Genomic DNA, 11,439 nt, shown 5'->3' on the forward strand with positions numbered 1-11,439 from the left:
AAGAAATTAGTACTTTTGTTCAGCAAGGACACATTAAATTGGTCAAAAGTTACAGTAAAACATTTATGTTACAAATAATTTTTCTGTTTTAAGTAAATGCTGTTCTTTGAACGTTCTATTCATCAAAGAATCCTGAAGAAAATGTCTCTCGCTTTCCACAAAAATATTAAGCAGCAACTGTTTCAACAATGATAATAAGAAATGTTTCTTGTGCACCAGATAAACAACATTTTAAAACATATTAAAATCAAAACTATTTATTTTAAATTTTAATAATATTTAACAATATTAAAAAATGCAGGAAAAAGTTAGAAAGTGAGTTTTAATGTTTTGACTTCCCTGATTTCCCTGAAAAAAAGTCATAATTCTAAAAATAAAAATAAATAGATAAATAGTTTTAATAAATGGTTTGCATCCTATACAAATTAGCACCATTATTATTATATCATATTGAATGAAATGAACAGGGAAATGTTGATTTGTTTACATCAGTATATGAGTGACAGGTAGACACCACATCCACTGAACAACAGTTAAGTTTCTGGAAATGTCACTGAACTTATTTTTAAAAAATTCTTATTTAACTGGTATTATTACTGTAAAACATTCAGAATCAGGTCTGTTTCTCGTTCTAATATGTTTGAGCGTTTCTGTAACAGTCACCAGAGCAAATAAATCAAGCTCTACTTGGAATAAAAACTCAGTGAATAACCTCTGACTCACACTCCCTCTCTTTCTTTTGATTTCTTTCTCTCTCTTAGGCACGTGGGTGACATTTGGGGGACAGATTTCAGATGAGGTGAGTATTGCACATTTTTATATTCATAACCTGAAAATGAACTTAACTCATACCATAGATATATTCGAAAACAATTAATCTAGAGGGTAAACAATCTATTTACAAATAATAAATTATTTTGTAATATAATTGTTGAATCAGTTTTTGTTTTGTTTCGTTTTTACCCATTATTCTCATTTCTAAATCCACTCTAGCCATTATCACAAATTGGGCAGATAAGCATGTTCTGTGTTGACAGTCTTGGCAGAGAAGAAGGCTCGTAGACACATCATGCTGTGGTCTTCCTCATTATTCAAACAATAATATCATTCTGCCAGTGCCCCTTTCTGACACTCACCCAGGGCAAATGCACATAAATACTAGCGGCTCTTACATCATAAAAGTCCCTGCAGCAACAACTTCCACCACAAGCCTGTCTTTCCCCAGAGGCGGAGTCTCCTCTATTGTCCAATCATCCTTCTTGTCCAATCAAATTATGCGAGATGCGGACGTCCCCGTTCGGTCCCCTTCTCCACATGTCATATGTCATCACATCAGCAGCTGAACAGACGGTTGTTCCTCATCTGTCTGCCAATATACAACTACACTGACAGAACGGATCACTGTCACTCATGCTGACAGTTCTCCATCAAAGAGAGCTAGAGAGAGATTGTAGAGAATGCAGAGGTTTTAGCCACCATGTCAATTGTTCTGTCAACAGAAGATTCAACTCTGACATGAAGATCATTGTATTATTACAGCAGTTACACAAGAAAAACAGATACTCTTTTAGAATGCTGTCATGTGCAGGATGCCATAAAAGATATAAGACATGAGAGCTATAGTCAAACATGTCCATCTAGTGCACATTTACATAGAAAAACAATGGAAAAGCAGCACAGTCTAAATTGTGACCCTGGACCACAAAACCAGTCATAAGGGTCAATTTTTCGAAATTGAGATTTATACGTCATCTGAAATGCATTCTGCATGAACCGTCCCTAAGGTTGCGTTTTAAGGCTATTTCATATGGGTAATGAAGACTCGTGTGTCTCAGTAATTTAACAGCTTGTGCTTTTAAATCTTGAAAACAGTTTTGATACTGCAGTGCAGTTTTAATTTATCTCATCCTACTTCATGACTAGCTGTTACTGTATATAAAATGATGAGCACAATTTTTAAAGGATACATTTACAAAGCATCCACGCATAATAATAAACTTGTGTTAACTTATTATGTGCATGAATGCCATTATGCTCATTACGTCTGCCTGAAAATCTGTCCATAAAGGCATGTATTATTTTTTTCTGCATCATGTGACAAACAGTGTGAGGTGTTCAATCACCAAATCACCGTCAGATGCTATTAATTCCATGCAATGCTATGACACATACTGTATTCCTATATACATAGTGACAAGCGGGCTTTAAATACCAGGATGGAGCCAAGTGTTTGGAGGGGAGGGGTTGAAAAATAACAGTCAGTGCTCTGTGAAATCAACCGAAAAGGAAAATTGTTTCACGGGCAGAGCAAGCTATTGCATTTTGATGAAAGCTTACAAAGATAAACTGTTTTTCTTTAGAATAACATGCATTTTCTGATCCTGTTCTGTCCCTCTCTCCGCATCGCTTCCTATCCTAACTGCACTGTCCATATGAATAAAAGTGACAAAAAATTCTGCGAAGGTTCAAAACAATATGTCTAAAAAGTACAAATCCAGCTCAACCCTGAATTTGGTTTGGACAAATTAAATGTGATGGACATAAATGTTAGAAAAATGCTTCACATGACAGTGAATCATGTGAAGTGGATTTAAAGGTGGGGTAAGCGATTTCTGGTAGCCAATGTTGACGTTTGAAATCACCAAAACAAACACGTCCCTACCCCAAAAGGGTCTCGCCCCTATTTTGATAGCTCCGCTCCACACATACGTACGCAACCCAGGCAACGATTAGTTCTGTGAAACAAAGCAAAACCAATATTACACCGTATCTACACCAGACGCGAGTGGCGCGGCGCGACAAAATACTATAGAACTCATTATAATGCTGTCTACACCATAGATCTAAAGCGTTTTTGAAAAACCGCTTACCCCACCTTTAAGCAGCACTGTTTTCAGAAAGGTGAGCACTCAGTTATCCGTTTACACACACTTCTGAGCTCTCTGCAATGCTGACTGACAGCTGAGTGCTTGATATTGGTGTGTATGTGTGTGTGTTTTGCAGGTGGCAGAGCAGCTGATGACTATAGCCTATGAAAATGGGGTTAACCTCTTTGACACTGCAGAGGTCTATTCAGCTGGGAAGTGAGTTTGACCTTTGACTTACAGCAAAACAGAGTGGCTAAATCCATCCAGACACCTTCAGCATACTATCTAACTAATCTAAATCTTTCATACTAGAACCTATTAAATGGATAGCATCAAGTGCCAATTGGGATTCAGCCAGTGTATAAGAGCACAAATAATCCTGGATTACAGTCCAGCCTTTAAACTTCAGATCCAAATTTGCCAAGCTGATTCATCTAAACCTGTTAGAGGAAGCAGAAGGGAAGTCGCTATGATTGAATTGCACGCACTGATAGCATCATTTTTGCACACATTGCTTTTGCACCAAATTCACTAAAGGAATTATGCATTCCAGGCGAGATGCACACAGCCACAAATTTAGTGCTAAATGAAATTTGCATGGATCAATTTTTAGGTTTGCTGGCCAGTTAGGTAGTGCATGGCGCTACAGACTAGAGTGGTCATATTTTTCTGGAGCTGTACATCATCACTCTACCACTGTCATAAGGCACCTTTAAAATGGCAAAAGTCTGGATACGTGCCTGGTTGTAATGCTTTTCTCCATTCTTTGAGCATAATTTGATGGATTACTGCTGTCATGATCACTAGAAAAGTACACTAACATTCATTTTAAATAAGCTTTAAATTTCCTCCAGCTTTCTATAGACAGTACCCATAGCTCAACGTTAATTGCATCAGGCAAATAGCGCTGACGCTTGTGAATCTGGCGACTTCTATAATGAAACTCATGCATACAAAGGAGGTGTGTTTACCCTGAAAAAAATGACAGTAACTTTAAAGTTTAAGTTTAAATATATGCATAGAGTAGTGCTATAGTGAATTCACCTCACAGTGCCATGGAAAAAAATCTCTCAAAGCAAGCACTCAAAATTTATCTTTCTTCTTCACAGGGCTGAAATAATCCTAGGAAACATTATCAAAAAGAAGTGTTGGAGGTATTTATCTTAGTTCTTTCATATTATCATTTTAATCATCAATTTCATTGGCTGAGAAATGTATAAGACCACTGCTTTCACACATAGTCCATAATCTGTGTGTGTGTGTACAGGAGATCCAGTCTGGTTATCACCACTAAACTGTACTGGGGAGGAAAGTGAGTATCTGTCTGTCTGTTTTTCTTCTGCCATCTGACTATTCATTCTGTCAATAAAATCTACTTTCATTTTCTCCATGAGATGTAGGCTCTTAGATTTAGTCTGCTTATATAAAGCTTTCTTTCTTTCTTTCTTTCTTTCTTTCTTTCTTTCTTTCTTTCTCTAGGGCAGAGACAGAGCGTGGGCTCTCTAGGAAGCACATTATTGAAGGTAGAGATTCTTCTTCTTTCGTCTAATTCCCCTGTCGTTTGTAATTGACCTGAACCTTTTTTCTTCTTTTCTTTCTAGTTCCCTCCTCCTTTATTGATTTTTTCTCTCTCTTTCACTGCAGTAGACTGTGTGTGGCCTCAGCACCCACACCAGCATTCATTCTTAAACAGTGTGAGATTCTTTCTCAATCCTTTCTGATAAACGATTATACAGTAACACATGCAAACCAAAATATTGATTCAAATACAGTATAGATACAGAAACCATTTACCTTCTACATTTATTACACTTCAAAATATAATTTTCATAATCTGAATGTTTGTTTGTTGTTTTGTTTTCCAGTAAACATGTCTTTAAAATAAGATACATGTACATGAAAATCATAATAAAGATATCAAGACAATCTTATTTTATTTATTTACTTACCTACTTCTTTACTTACGTATTTAATAATTTATTCATTCATTTTGAGTTTATTTGTCTTAACCCATCCAATCTCAAGTCTGATGAATATTAAAAAATTAACAATTTAAAAAAAGATTTGATCACATACAAATTTAGCTGCCATTTTTTAAAGGCTTTTCATTTATTTGTAATGTATTTTTGTTTACCCATTGTTATAATCTCTTTTTAAAGAATGAGCTTGTGATTAATGGCAATAGTAATAAATGTTCCTGACACAACAAAGTATGTTAAAAGACTTGCATCGCTAAATTCATATTGCCTTAATAGCCTCATGCATAATTAAAATGGCATATTTGCATATTCCGATTATCAACCACATGAAATTATAAGTGTTTGAAATCATAATCTTTAATTGAGTGCTTGCTCAAGAGTGGAAATCTATGTGTAATAATATTCAGATTTATCTCTGCTCTATTACTGTATTTCTATGAGACAGAGGCGGACGACTGATTTTCAGAGAGTTTAATATCTGTAATGCCATTTCTGTATCACTTTCAGATTGAGAAAATTCACTGTTTGTATTTCATGAAACTAATTGAATCATTCACATGCTGCGCTCGTCCCACCCTCCCTCCCTCCTGTTCTCCAAGTTATTTTTATCACTCCAGCTTGTGTGTAGTGTTCCTTTCTGGCTCGCCTCTCTCTACCCTCCTTGCTTGTGTTTGTTTGACATTGTTTGTGGGCTAGAAAGAAACGTCTGTTTATCCTCTATGTACTTTAAAAAAAGCTCCCTGCTAAGAATATCTCCTCCACAAACCCAGAAAATTCTGACTGATTAGAGCCGTGGCGGATGCAAGGGCGCGCTCCGTGAGCACAGGCTTGATTAATGAGTCTGAGATTGGCTGGATTACAGTATTTTTGTGAAAGGAGAAGTGTGGGGTTTATCTGTCAGATTAATTTCAGTATGGCAGAGTAATCATGCCAGCGTCTGATCACCTGAAAGCTATCTGACAACTTTGTTTCAACACACCTGGTGTGTTTGCGCTCTCTCTTTTCTCTTTCAGCCAAGATTTATTGGCATGACTGTAAAGTTTTGCCAGTCCATTACTTTCACAGTACTTAAATACCAGTGTATGAAATAAGTAAAGCTACAGTACAGTGTGTGTATTATTTGAAAGAAAAGCTTAAATAGAACGAAGAATAAATGTTTTTCGCGGAGTTCAGATGAGTGACCTCAAAAAGTATTTGGACACTTAAGCAGCAATCAAAAAATGTTTGAATGCCATTGCATTAAACAATAAAATGTCAAACCAAGTGGCATTTATTTAAAAGGTAAAACATCACAAGCACTTTTCATGCAAAACATTTGACAGAATAGATGTTTGTGAGGTTCACAACAGAACATTTTAAACAAATTAGTACTTTTATTCAGCAAAGATGCATGAAATTGATCAAAAGTGACAATAAAGACATTTGTAATGTTTAAAAAAGATTTCTATGTCAAATAAATGCTGTTGTTTTGAACTTTATATTCATCAAAGAATCCTGTAGCATGAGTTTCACAAAAAAATATTAAGCAACTGTTTCCAGTATTGATAATGATAAGAATGTTTATTGAGCATCAGATCATATAGAATGGTTTTTTTTTATGCTGCTGCTGACAATTCAGCTTTGTCATCACAGGAATAAATTACATTTTAACATAAAATTAGGAAAGAAAACAGTTATTTTAAATTGTAATAATGTTTCACAAGTGCTGTTACTGTATTTTTTATCAAAAAAAGTGCTGCCTTTGTGAGCATAAGATACTCACCTATACATTTGCAAAACAAAATTTACCGATCCCAAACTTTTGAATGGTGTACATAATTGTCTATACTTTTATGTGACATTGATTTTAAGTGTGGCTGAATTGCCTTTTTGGGGCCATGTTATGGTCTATAAGGGATGAAATAATATATTGGTCAATACGATAACCGCAAATTATTTTTGGGTTCACTGTTTTTATATATTTATATGTTTTATACAGTAAATATGTAATTTTTTACGGCCGATAACTAATATAATGGTCGATATTATACATCTGTACTGTTTTGTGTTCATAGATAAAGTAATACCAGTTTTGAATTTCTACAAGTTTGAAACAAGCACTGATATAGTTCCAGTATCACCATTTTCACAATATTCTTGATAATTTAAAAATAAGCCTATATTGGAAAGGAAGTGACGTGTGGCCAAGTATGGTGTCCCATACTTGGAATTTGTGCTCTGCATTTAACCCATCCAAGAGCACACACACAGCAGTGAGTAGTGAACAAACATGAACACACACCCAGAGCAGTGGGCAGCCAGTGCTGTGGGGGTTCGGTGCCTTGCTCAAGGGTCTCACCTCAGTCGTGTTATTGAAGGTGGAGTGAGCGCTGGATATTCACTCCCCCCACCTACAATCCCTGCCGGACCTGCGACTTGGACCCGTGACCTTCGGGTTACAAGTCCGACTCTCTATCCATTAGGCCACGACTGCCCGATATCTATATATATTGGACGATATCATTATGGTCATTGATATACCCCTAGTCTATAGATAAACACAAATAAACATATTGCTTACAGTGCATAATGTATGTTATGAACTGTCCCTCAGTGTTTGTTCTCTGTCTCTCTCTCTGTTTCTGAATGGGGCAATGATGTGACAGTCAGACTCAATCATTCATCCTTTTTCTGCTTCCTCATCGTGTTTCTCTTCCTCTTCTCTGGTGTCTACAAAGCTGTACTTTTCTAATCCTCTCTCAACTGCTCACCTGATCCTATTTTTGCTCTGTCTGAGTTTCCTCTCTCCTCTCATCCCTCTATGTCTTTTCACACTTCTGGCTGTCAGATAGCAGCTAAGAATGAATGTAGGTCCTTAGGCAACTATATGAGATTGTGTCATCATTTTTAATCTTTCCTGTTTCATAGCTGAATGAAAGTTAATTTACTTGCCCTCATGTTGCTTCAAACCTTTTTTCCCACAAAACAACAAATATTGTATTAGGCAGAATGCTTATACTACTCTTTGAATGAAAGTGAATGGAAATTGGGGCTGTTTGAGCTCCAAAACTGAAAAAAGCAGCATAGAATTATCACAAATGTGATTCATACAACTCATGCATTATATTCCATGTCATATCCAAATCCATAATCCATTTGATAGTTTTGTGTGAGGAACAGACCAAAATTGAAGCTGTTATTTGATGAGCGTCTTTCCTGCAGCATACTAAACGTATCCCAGACCATCTTTTCTAGTGGATTTAGATGCGATTTTGGATTCACTTTCACACCAACCAAACAAATTATACTCTGAATACAAAAAAACATGCACATTTTCTTATGCTTTCTCTCTGTGTTTTCTCTCTGTAGGTCTGAAGGGTTCTTTGCAGAGGTTACAGCTGGAGTATGTGGATGTGGTTTTTGCCAATCGTCCTGATAGCAACACTCCTATGGAAGGTAGGTGAGGCTTAGGTCCAAAACAACTGTCACTACACTGATGCTTCTAGCTTTGCAAGCTCTATTTTGTGCATCATTGCATTCTAAAATGGGTTAGAGGCAATTCGTAAAGAAATGCAAGTATGCATTGCTTGTATAGAACTGTCGCAAGAGCTGCTATAGCATTAGCATAAACTGTCAGCAAGTTTCTCTTTACTGTAATAGCAGTGCAGCAGTTTAAAGAGAGTCTTGCTGAGCAAGGTAAAGTTTTTTTTTTTTTTAACCTAGCTACCTGAATAATGGCAGACATTTGAAGGAAACTCTATTTGTTACCACCCAAGCAATGCTAGAACACAGTTTAAGGACACTACTGTTCAAAAGTGTGAGGGGTGAGTTCAAATTTTTTTTTAATGTTTCTTGAAAGAAGTCTCTTATGCTCACCATTTATTTGATCAAACAGTAATATTGTGAAATATTATTAGTTTTTTCCTATTTGAATATATTTTAAAGTGTAGTTTATTCTTGTCATGGCCAAGCTTTATATTTAGCAGCCATTACTTCAGTCTTCAGTGTCACATGATTCTTCAGAAATCATTCTAATAGGCTGATTTGCTGCTCAAGAAACATTTTTTTCTTATCAATGTTGAAACAGTTGTGCTGCTTAATATTTGTGTTTAATTCATAATACAGGATAATTTCAGGAATCTTTGATGAATTTCAAAATCTTCAAATCTTTGATGAGTTCAAAAGGAAAGCATTCATTTGAAAACAAAATCTTTTATATGTCTTTACTGTCACTTTTAGTCAATTTAATGCATCCTTGCTGAATAAAAGTAGCCTATTAATTTCTTTTTTTAAATCCCGATGGCCCCAAACTTTGGAACGGTGTGTGTTTACTGGGACCCTGTGCTTGGGGCCTTGGCAAAAGTCTGTTTTTTTCTGCATACTAGGTCTAAATTGTGTGTGTGTGTAAAACAGGATGTAGGGTGCTATTTCCATACATCTCGGGAGGCCATTTTTCATAATCCCAGTCTAACCTCTCTCTCACTCCCTTTCAAATTCTGTGGCACTGCAGTGCTCAGGAAGTCTACTTCTTATAGTCTACTTCTCTCTCTCTCTCTCTCTCTCTCTCTCTCTCTCTCTCTCTCTCTCTCTCTCTCTCTCTCTCTCTCTACCCCTTTACCCTAACCCTACCCTTAAACTATTTTTAGATTTTCAAAACTCTTCATTAAAACACTGTATGATTTATAAGCTGTTTTCTTCATGGTGACCAAAAAAATGTCCTCACAAGGTCCAAATGTACTGGTATTACTATCCTTTTGGGGACATTTGGTCCCCATAATGTAGGGAATACCAGTTACACACACAGTCTAATACATGTTTACTACAATCTAAATGAGGACATACTGCTTATATTGTTTTAATGTGGAGCATTCTATTCTATTCTATTCAGGACATCCCCAAATGTCCAATAGAGAGGTTACGTTAGATTTAGCTATCTTTTGGGGACAACACACACCTGATTTCTGCCATTGGACTACGTTAGGATTTTTCCTGTCTGTATGAGTGAGTCTTATCAACATGTGAACACATTTAGCATCAGGGTTACAAGCCAGAAAAGTAAAGCATAGACTTCCTACAGTGTGAGGATAATCTTAAGTGGACTCTCCGTGCAAATCACAGCTTTAAAGCCGCGGTGGGGGAAAGCAGAAGATCTAACAAAGTAAAACGTTTAATCATCGTTCTACCATCGAGGCTGGAATGATTTTAATCCAAATTGATGTGCAATGTGTTCTTGGCACGTACAGTAAAATCCTCATGGGAAGATAATGATAGTAGGCTATTTTAATGAAAGAACATTTTGGTACTGAACTGAGAACAAATTTTACTACCCTTGGCCTCCCTGGAGACCTGTTAATGTGTTTGCCATGTTGTTGCTGAGCTTTGTGAAATAGACATGAGATCATCAATGTGATGCCGGTCCTGATATCTTAGTACTGTACATATATGGTCTTCAAGGGAAAAAAAAAAACACCTCAGTTTTATTCAAAGGCCCAAACTGAGAAAGAAAATATGCAATTAATGCAGTTGCTTATATTTATTTGACCAAAAAGTAAGATGAAATCTGTATAAATCTTTTTAACAGTAGAAGAAAGTAGTTTGTATAATATGTGGATAGAATTTTGCACAGACAAGGTTATTTTTAATGTTTTGGTGCAGTGCAGTACCCTATAGCCTTTCATTTTCAGTGCATTAGTGTAAATGTGATTTTGTTTGCTTTTTACAATCTGAGGGAAATACTGTAATTATTTTCTACAGTAATTGAAAGTATGCCATGGATGCTGTCGATAGAACATAACTTGTATTGAAGAACTGTGGGAGACCACACATACAAACACACACACAGTCTGTGTATATATGTAGGTCATGTTCATAATTGAATGAATACAGTCTTACTCTATAATGCCCTCATGACCTGTAATATTTGTTGCCGTTTTAATAAACACCAAACACATATCTGTCTTTAGTAGTGTTTATCTGATATTGTAGACTAAGCAGCTACTGGCTGTTTGCACAAATCTCAAATGACCTATTTGTGTTTGAATCGTCCACATCAGTCTATAGTAGAAATATTAAAGCCACAAATCAAAATCATACAGAACACTGTCTCAATGTTCCCACACATACAAATCAAATCAAGCTATCATATGACACAACTACATGCAGCACAGAATGACTAATACCTTATTAAGATGTGTGGTGGCACCAGGATACTTTCTAAACTTGACTCGAGTTTGCTAAGCATTGTGGGTAATGATTAGGCATAATTCTACTGCTGTTTAGAGCACTTACAGTTGATCTTGTTTGGTGCATTCTGGGTCTGTTTTTTTTTTTTTAGAAATTATTACTTTTATTCAGCAAAGATGCATAAATGAATCAAAAGTGACAATAAAGTAATTTATAATGTCACAGAAGTTTTTATTTTATTTTAAATGATTGCTGTTCTTTTGAACTTTCTATTCATAAAAGAAAAATATATATATATACTGTATATACCTGTCAGACTCTGTTCCATGTTTTGTGTGTGTCCTGCTCCCCATGTGCCTTCCCATGCCCTTATTTGGTTAGTTTCCTGTTCCTGTCCTGATTAGTTCATCTGTCCCAGGAGTTTCCCTTCA

At 36.0% G+C, this 11,439-nt stretch overlaps 1 protein-coding gene across 1 annotated transcript in view; it reads left to right on the top strand.

Annotated features, from left to right (window-relative positions):
* The window catches only part of LOC107692887 (voltage-gated potassium channel subunit beta-1-like), a 31,967-nt gene that overhangs the window by 11,345 nt on the left and 9,183 nt on the right, over positions 1-11,439 (top strand). Inside the window, exons 3-8 of the mRNA XM_016492097.1 lie at positions 762-799; positions 3,004-3,083; positions 3,977-4,021; positions 4,135-4,179; positions 4,347-4,390; positions 8,195-8,281. Coding sequence (XP_016347583.1) covers positions 762-799; positions 3,004-3,083; positions 3,977-4,021; positions 4,135-4,179; positions 4,347-4,390; positions 8,195-8,281 — 339 coding nt within the window. The remainder of the gene's footprint in view (positions 1-761; positions 800-3,003; positions 3,084-3,976; positions 4,022-4,134; positions 4,180-4,346; positions 4,391-8,194; positions 8,282-11,439) is intronic.

Source organism: Sinocyclocheilus anshuiensis, unplaced genomic scaffold (genome assembly GCF_001515605.1).
Source record: "Sinocyclocheilus anshuiensis isolate Anshui unplaced genomic scaffold, SAMN03320099.WGS_v1.1 scaffold1155, whole genome shotgun sequence".
NCBI lineage: Eukaryota > Metazoa > Chordata > Actinopteri > Cypriniformes > Cyprinidae > Sinocyclocheilus > Sinocyclocheilus anshuiensis.